Consider the following 9,418-nt stretch of genomic DNA (forward strand, 5'->3'; position numbering starts at 1 on the left):
CATTATTCCTAATATGCAGATTTATTTTGAGACAGTATTTCAGATCATATTAAGGCTGTTGATTCAGCAAGGCAACCAAGCAACTAACATTTTCCGAAAAGGACAGCAATGGCAGATTACATATTTCTTTCATTTGGGATTTATTTTAAGGTTATTATAAGTATCTTATCTCAAAACAAAAAAAAATTCTTTACATGTGTTGCTATAGTCTGCTACTTACCAGGAATCTTTTATTGTATAATATTTTCTCTAGAAGAGTCTACAAAATCCTAATATTATTGTATGACTTTGCGATGTTCTAGAGATGTACGGACCCCTTTCTACATTTAAAAGGAACATGTCATCAGATATATATCTATTCCAAGATTCCTGGTCCCCGCTCCCCTTCCATAAATGCTTGTTCTTTGGCTGTCATAGAGATAATCTGGCTTCCCTGCTTAGTAAGTCACTGATCCACTTCAGGTTTGAGGATGAAGTTGGAACTCTCAACCAACATGCTAGTTTTGCCTCAGTGGTTTGCTAGGATATAAAGCTGGGGGATCAGTATGGTGGAGTAGGAGCTCTATTACACTGGTGTTCAATGAGAGCACCTTTTTACCCAGGTACTCAGTTGAAGGTAAGGCTTCTTACTTCAGTGATCAGCAGGAGAAGAAATGTCCCCAATAATTTGGGGTTAAATGGGACGAAGGCTCCAACCTACATTGGTGGTCAGTAATAAAGAGTCACCTACACAGGTCATTAGTGAGAGAAATGTCACCTTTCACTGGTGGTCACTGAGAGAAGTGCTCTTACATTGGTGGTCAGTGGACACAGTGCTCCAATACACAGATGGTGAGTAGAGAAGCACTCCTTTATATTGGTGGTCAGTGGGAGAAAGGCCCTTTTACATTAGTGTTAAATTGGTGGTTGGGGAAGAAATGCTGCCTTACATTGATGGTCATTAGAGAAGTGCTAACTTACATTGGTGGTCAGTAGTAGTAATGGTGGGAGAAGGAGCCTCTTAAATTAATGGTAAATTTGGGAAGTGCCCCTTATATTGGTGGTCAGTAGGAGGAGTAGGAATGATACTTTACATTGAAAGGAGAAGAGCCCCTGTACATTAGTGGTGAGTAGAGATATGCCCCCTTATGTTGGTGGTTAGTGGGAAAAGTGTTTCTCTACATTAACAGTCAGTGTAGTGTGCTCTCACTGTGGTGGTTAGTTGAGATGTGCCTCATTACTTAGGTGATCAATGGGAGAAATGCTCCCTTACTTTGGTAAGGAAAAGGTGCGCCCTTTTTTTTAGTGGTCAGTCAGTTAATGGCCCTCTAATATTAATGGTCTGTAGTGCCCTCCTAGGCAGCTAGGGGGAGTAAGACTCCAATTGATAGATAGGAGCTGAGTAGCAGCTCAGGTGTGATAGTCAGAGGGGTCAAATTGTGGTCAGGAGCTGAGAGCCTCTGCAGATCAGCTCTCTAAGACTTGACTCTGCTCTGGAACTTTGGAGAAAGATCTAGAAGCAGTGGTCGGAGGTAAGGAGTGGCTGACCTGCACTTTTGAGGGATTCTGGCCTGTGCCCAACAGGAGGCTTGGCATGGGCCAGGACAGCCCTTGAAAGTGAGAGAGCCTTCTCAGAAGGAGAGTTCAGGTGGAAAATGAGGAAGTGAGGCTGGAGAGCAGGAGTCTAGAAGGGGGCCCAAATGGAGAGAGGCTCACCTACAGGCAGAGGAGCTTGGTAGCAGGAAAGCTCAGGACTTCACCGGCCTCCAGAGTGAGGACCATCTGTGCAGCAGGGAATGAGGGTCCAAGCTAGAAGGCCTGGTAGCAGCCACTGACCCACCAGCAGCACAGGATAAAGACTGAGAGAGTAAACCTGCACCCCCCAGGCCAAGTAGGGGAAAGAGGCATTCTGGTAGGAAACTGGTTTAACTTTTTACCCGGGACTGTTCACACTGCAGACTTGTACTTAGTTGCTAAGAAGTTTATCCTCTGTTGCCATTACTTTTGGGCTACCCCATCCAAGTTCAATGCCCCTAATAAAGCTTCAAAATAAAGCTCAAGGACAGGTTACTGTGTCCTGGATGCAAGTCTGTGTGAAGGAAATGCATGTTACCTGGCTGTGCAGGACTATAGGGAGACTTAAACTTCAGTAACTTCTAAGGTGGGTAGTGCTACAGGTCAGTGGAGGAAGCACTGCCTTACATAGGTGTCAGTAGTTACTTGCTTGAAAAGGAACCATCAATAAAGTTGCTGGCCCTTTTAATTGTCCTCAACACTGAAACTATGAGGACACTATTGGGTGGAGAAGCCAGCCAGGGTATTTTCTTAACAGTACTCTAGCTGTCATCCGACCTCTAAGATCCTGAAGCCTGTACAGGTATCTCATAAGGACATCTTTTCCCCTGCACAGGTAGTAGATCCACCCCTGTTTTAATCTTTCTATAGCGCCAAAAGAAAAGGTACTCTGCTCAATTTGTCTTTAAACGATATTAAACCCAATAGCAAACATTTATTATATTGCAGCTTACTAATTCTTAGATGTGGTGGCTGCATTCGTTTTCTTTCTTCTATTTTTATCTTGTGATCTTGCCAGTAAGTCTGTTGTTTTTCAGAAGAACAAGCTTTCCAGCATAATGTACCAGTTACAGAGATTAGACAAACCATTTACCACTGACAGGAGGGCTTATAATGATCAGCTTTTATTTATTTATGTAAAACCTTTATCCCAAAAGAAGAAAATGTTTGCTGTAACTGCTAATACAATGTGAGCTGGTGTTTGGCTTTAATTTGTTAATGTATTGAAATCTGCTAGTTCATCTTAAACCTCCCTCCCCCCACACTGACAATGCTTCTGTCTAAAGGTGCCCCCAGTGCTCCTTCATCCTGAGTGGGGACACTCTAATACAGGAGGTATGTTACTGGCCAGATCACCAGGTGAAAACAGAGGGAAAAGGCCTACAAAAAGAAAAATAATGCTGCAACAGCATCTAATCATTTTTGGCTTTGAGTTTAATAACATGTTAAACTTAAAAAAGTAGAAAACATAAATAGTTTCTATTCTGATAATATTACCTCTGCATCTGTGACCTGTAAAAATTTAAAGATTGATGGCTTTGTTGGGAGGGAGATGCTAGTGACACCACAAGTGTGTTTCAGCATGTCTTTTGCCTCATATATAGCATGTTCCTCAGTGTCTGTCATCTTCAGGGGCTGAATGAGGAAGCTCTTCTCACTGGTCTGGATAGTCCCGCTAAAAGATGAATTATAAAAATACATCAGGCTACATTCATACCTGTTACTGCTTAGTAACATGTTACACGTTACACCCCTAAATGCAGGTGTAACATGTATAACATGTTACTGAAGGTGAGCTTATCTTTTAACAAACACACGATACCTTAAACCTTTACATATGTTAAGAACAACAGCAGACTCGGCTTCACCCTTTATATGTCCCTGGTAATAGCAGTGATCCTGCAAAAGAGAAATATTAATAAACTAGAAAAGCTACAATTTCTGGGGAAATTGTGTGAAGTGTTCTTGCCTCCACCAATAGTCTACAACTGAAGTGGGCGGAGTAACTGGGTGGAGTGGCTTGAGTAACTGTTGTGTGGTTGGAGGGGCTGGAGTAACTGTCAAAAGGTTGGACTGGGCTGAGTAACTTTATGGAGTGGGCAGAGTAACTGTGTGGAGTGTTTGGAGTGAGTAAAGATAGTAAACATTACACTAACCAATTGATTGATCAAATTTAAAAAGTGCACATGGCAAGCTTGATAGAGTGAGAAATGCATTTCAACTTTTAATTATTTCTAGTTTTAACAACTATAAATCCTACAGCGAAGAGCTTTATATTGTGAGAATCACAAGACCCAGACCTACATTTTGATGCATAGTATGTCTCTGAAATATTACAAATGAAGGCACAGTCGCAGTTTAGAAATTGCCCTTCAAATTTGAGGTGGCTAGAGTGGAATTTCAATGAATGTCAATGGGCGGCGTGAGTTGCAAACAAATGGTCGTATTGTGAAAACTATCAGGACTATGGCTTAGCCGTGGACATTTTTAGTGGCAGCAGGGATAGCTGAACGTTTTGATATAAGATTTGTGTAGGTGGGCTTGAAAATGAGGGAGTGATGGCAGTTTAGAAATCATGTCCTGATTTTTCAGCTCACACTCTAGCTTTTGTCAGCTCCCACTCTAGTTTTGAACATTCCGCCATTCATTCCTATGGGACCAATTTCACCACAAAAACACCGATATTTCGTGACCCATTCGGCGAAAGGTTCCACAAAGTAATAGCACACCAATCGGGAACAATCCGCACGTTTCGGTATATTACTGTCTATGTAGTGCAAAAACTGTGGGAGGAGTTAGGGTGGTAAATTTAGCTATAATAATAAGAATATATATGTGAGATAACAGTAAGTGGTCTTGCCATGCAAGAACACTTAATAAGATTTTGATCGCATTTTTCTCCCTCAAAGTGCTGATCACAATTTGTGTTGGGGTTTTTGAAAGAGAAGGATTTGTCAGGTCTTGCTCTAAGCCTGAGTGAATAGTGTCTTGAGTCTGCTTTTAAAAACATCCAGAGAGGGTCCTTCCAATATTACAGATGGCAGTGAGTTCCATTTGGGGGTGCTGCAAGACAGAATGCACAAGTTCTAAAAAACTTAAAGATGACTCTGGGCATATATAATTTGCCCTTTTCTGGGGAGTAAAGGCAACATATGGGAGTGTTGGTAACCAGATAGATAGAAATAGATCCAAAATTGATTTAGGTAGCTACTGGTCTACCAAATTGTTTTTGGTCCCCAATAGTGAATCCTCTTAGGTCTCATGCACATGGGTGATTTGGCCCATGTGCATCAAATCAGGCAACCCTGAGGATGAAGTGCAGCATCCAGCCCCACTGCCACCAGCCTGTCAAAATCTATGACATCCTGAAATCCGTGGTGGCTGCATGTGTTCAGGGACGTATGCCCAGAACACAAGAATCCTGTGTTCTAGGCATACACCCCTGAATGGCTGAAACAATATGGCCATAAATGTGAAAACCACTCAGTGCAGACCTAAATTTTGAAAGACTGCTGGCAGCACGGCTGGATGCTGCACACGTGCCTTCCGGGCACCTGACTTGACATACGAGGGCCAAACTGCTGGTGTGCATGTAGCTTTACTCTCAGATGTCAGATCTGCTTTGATCTTTGCAAGGATCTATCTGTTGGATTTTTCTCTTATTGAATACTAACAAAAAATTCTGAACTTTGTCCATGCAGAGCAAAATAACAAGTTCACTTTAATGTTACCCTGCCCCACAACACATACCCACAGTTCCTTTACTTCTCCACAGTTCTGTTCAGCAGCTAGTTGCAAAGCAAATGCCTGGTATTTCTGGGTATGGAGGAGAATGTGACCATTCGGTAAGCAAAGGAAAGATCAGTATTTGTTGTTAATGTAAAGGGATCAAGCAAACCTGCTGGTTTGCTTTGCATGGACAAAGCACAGGTTTGCTTTAGTAAAAACACAGTGGGACTGAGAACTACAAGGTACGCTAAGGTCTCACCAGGACAGTTACCAGGAATAAAGTCAGTAGCTGATTGAATTGCCACCATCCACCAAAATAAAAATGATTGGTTTTGGATGGTCTGTGTCTGCTTTCTTAATACCTACAGTATGTACTTATAAGTTCACATATGGTTGGTACCTTGTATCTGGGACTGTTGGTTACCAAAGTTCCATCTTTCCTGTAATGACTTTCTGTGTAGTTATCAGCAAACAAGCCGCTACAAGTCAAATAATACAGATATACAAATATTTAAAGGATATTCTAAACTGGTGATGATTATCAGCAGAAATACAAAGAAATAAAACTATATATTCTAGTAAAAAAAAAAAAACACAGCTTTGTAGTCAAAACATCCTAAATGGGTCAGCTTAAATACAGTGTAAGAACTTTTTCAAGTCAACAAAAAGGTACCTTTTATTTGCTATGAATTAGATTTGTGAAATCAAACAAGTATCTGTTAAACAATAGATAATTTATTGTGCTCACATAACGAGAGACAATAAAGAACCATAGTGACCCGCAACCAGCTTTAGGGGGTTCTGGACTCATAATGCTGCAGATGTGGTGCAAGGTTTGCACACACAAATCAAAGCATAATTATACATTTAGGAGGCTGGGCGTCTACAGACAAGAAGTGTGCCTACTGTAATGGCCTTCAGTGAAAATTGGGAGGCACACAGTAGGGAGAGGAGTGAAAGACAAATACTGGGCAACTCAGTTATCAGCCAAGCACAATGGACAGGGGCAGGTGGGACAGAAGCAGATAAAGGTGGAGTTCTTCTGTAGATGTTCTTCTTTTGTATCTTTTCTTGGGCAGCAATGCTGAGAGTGAGCCTAAAGGAGAAGTATAGCCAAAGCTCTTTTTACCATACTTCCCCTGTAGGTCACAGGAGTGCACTTGGGTTCTGCGCTCCTGTTACCTGTATTCAGCCAACAGCGGGCTAAAGTCTGCTATCGGCTGACGACACTCAGCCGATCCAAACTCTGAAGGGATTTTTACTTTAATGTCAGGATCCACCCAGATGGCTGACCAGCAGCTGGATCAGCCTCTCAGTGCTCATCAGAGAGCCTGAGCCAGCTGCTCCCACCCCCTCCACAGACCAGCGCTCCACTGAGCTCTGGAGGGGTAGAGCATGATTGCGGGTGACGGTCTGCCTCATGTGTGGCCATTGTGTCCCCAACATAGCCTAACCTTCAGGGTAAATTTGACCCTTGCCCCGTCCTCTCTCTCAATGTGTGGGTGGTGGTCGGAGACAGGAATCTCTATCAACCATCCTGGTTGCGTGACTTTGCCTCCTCACTCTCAGAGGTGCCTAGACACTGACCCTCATGCTCCCCGGGCTCGCCAGCCAGGTGACATCACTGATACTCTTGATCTCTCTCCCTCCAGATCTACTGCGATACCCAAACAACTGCACACACAGGCAACACATAGACTGCCTTCTTTACTAGAGAATAAGAAATGGTTAAACAGACATGTTGGGTCTCAGACCCCAACACAGTCCAGTATACCACCCTTTATCCGTACAAATTACACAAGTCTCTTTGACGCTGGTGATGCATCTCTGTGCCTATCTCCAGAGGAAAGAAAGATTAAAGACTCTGTCCTCTAGATGACGGTTTCCCTTATGGCTTCTCTTCCCATAGCCATTAACTCACTTTCTCCCTCACTAAGCTCCTACCACCATATATAAAGGGATCTTACCAAGAAGGAAGTGAAATCATTCTCCTTCCTGGAAAGATTTAGAAGAGCAACCATTCTGAGTAGGCCACCTAGTGGGCCAACCTCTAGCTGCCTACAGGCTCTCTCCTCACTGAAGATCGAGTGATCAGTGGTCTTTGATTGCTCAGTTCTCAATCTTAGAGGTGGCAGGTGACAGATGCAACACCGCCTAGGTGGCTATGAATGTTTGTTTTTTTAAATTCCATACTTCTCTATTAAGATGTAACTTCTACAGTCAGGTTATCTGCCTGCAATGCATCACAGGACCCTCAAATGAAAGTTTAGAAGCTGACTCATTTATATTTTTGTTTTAATTGGTTTAAAGCAGAATTTTTGATCATTTTTCCCTGTTAACGTGGTGTTATTTGGTATCCTGGAGCTTTATTTGGATTTTTTAATGCCATTTTATGTGGGTATAAAATATAATCTTGTACAACTAAAATATGTAAAAAATTAGTTAATCTAATGTAAAGAAATGACATGCAGCTACTTACACACTCTTCTCAATATGAATCACTGTGAGCTTTCCATTGAATCGTAATTCATAGTGAACCAGGTCTGGGTATGTGCTCTGAGGAAATACACAGGTAAATATCAGAGATTCTCAGACATTTTCACCAAGGTCTTATGTCCTTGACACAGTTGATACCTGAGCTTCAAGTGTTTAACCCCTTCACGCCTAAGGGTAAAACAAATCTAAATGCCTAAGCACAATTCTGCAACGTTGACATGTGTTAGTAAAACCGTACATATCATCACAACTACTTTGTACATCCAGGTGGATTATACCTTGTTTTTTTCAGGACAAATTGGGCTTTCATTTGTTGGTAAATGGTAATGGATAGCGCCTAATTTTTTTTATTATCAAAGGTAAACTGTCCCAAAATAGTAAAAAAAAAAAATCGTTTTTTTTTATTTAGCTGTGTGTTTCTTGTTACAACCATAACCTACCTCCATAGAACAACCCAAAATAAATTCTCCAGCTCTTGACGATCGCAGCGATACCATATACAGTGGAACCTCAACTTACGAGTTTAATTCGTTCCGTGGCCGAGCTCGTAACTCAAAATGCTCGCTCGTTAAATCAATTTTCCGCATAAGAAATAATGGAAACGGCCGTAATCCGTTCCAACCCTCAAAATGGCACCTCATATTTGTCATTTTTCTTGTTATTTCATAAGGAAAATAGCTTTTTACATAACTAATATTATATAAAAACAAAATCGAAAGAAAATATGAAGATATAATAAGGTTGTATACAATTTACTTACCTTGGAGATGATTTTTGTTTTCGCTTAATTCTCATCACTTTCACTAGTTCTTGGCCTTTTTGCCACACTTTGCTCACTTCGAGCTGAAGGTCTTTTCTTAAGAAACATGTCTAAGGAAGTCTGTTTCATTCTCCCTTTGAGAATGTTTCTGAAACGACGTAGACACGTGTCATTGAAAAGCTCTGTCGCACGACTCGTTGCAATTTTTTCAGGATGGTTCTTTTCAACAAATCCTGCCACCCTCTCCCATATTGCCAAAATATCCTTGAGGTCTTTTGTACTGATTGTCTCCGGCTCTGTCTCCTCTCCCTCCGAAGTAGCTTCAGTTAATGCTTCTGTGTGCCGTTGCTCTTGTAACGCCTTTAACTCGTCAGTCGTAAGTTCCACGGAGTGCTCCTCAACGAGTTCCTCGATGTCTCTTTCATCCACCTCCAGACCTATAGTCTTGCCAATGGACACGATCTCTTCCTCCACTGGCTCCTCTTCTTCCTCAATCTCAAACCCTTCAAAATCTCTTTCAGCCACATTTTCAGGCCACAGCTTCTTCCAAGCAGAGGTCAAGGTCCTTTTCGTAACCCCCTGCCAGGCAATATCGATGATTTTGAGGCCTATTGCTATGTTAAAATGCTCCTTCCAAAACTCTCGAAGGGTGAGGTTTGTGTTCTCCGTCACCTCAAAGCAACGGCGAAACAGGTGCTTGGTGTAGAGTTTCTTGAAATTTGATATTACCTGTTGGTCCATTGGCTGGAGGATAGGGGTGGTGTTTGGAGGAAGGTAGAGAACCTTCACAAAATTATACTCGTCGAGTATTTCTTCCTCGATCTGTGGTGGATGTGCAGGAGCATTGTCGAGGACGAGAAGGGCTCGCAGGGGCAGGTT

The 9,418-nt window shown here is 42.1% G+C and overlaps 1 protein-coding gene across 1 annotated transcript in view; it reads right to left on the reverse strand.

Annotated features, from left to right (window-relative positions):
- LOC149450059 (zinc metalloproteinase-disintegrin-like 4a) overlaps positions 1-8,429 on the reverse strand; it is a 57,493-nt gene extending 49,064 nt beyond the window's left edge. Inside the window, exons 1-5 of the mRNA XM_089692502.1 lie at positions 8,299-8,429; positions 7,763-7,837; positions 5,684-5,762; positions 3,377-3,453; positions 3,052-3,229 (exon numbers count right to left, since the gene is read on the reverse strand). Coding sequence (XP_089548628.1) covers positions 3,052-3,229; positions 3,377-3,453; positions 5,684-5,762; positions 7,763-7,837; positions 8,299-8,429 — 540 coding nt within the window. The remainder of the gene's footprint in view (positions 1-3,051; positions 3,230-3,376; positions 3,454-5,683; positions 5,763-7,762; positions 7,838-8,298) is intronic.
- Between the last annotated feature and the right edge of the window lie 989 nt (positions 8,430-9,418).

This window comes from Staurois parvus, unplaced genomic scaffold, assembly GCF_062004578.1.
Source record: "Staurois parvus isolate SC_StPar_1 unplaced genomic scaffold, SC_StPar_1.0 ptg000586l, whole genome shotgun sequence".
NCBI classification, from domain to species: Eukaryota; Metazoa; Chordata; class Amphibia; order Anura; family Ranidae; genus Staurois; species Staurois parvus.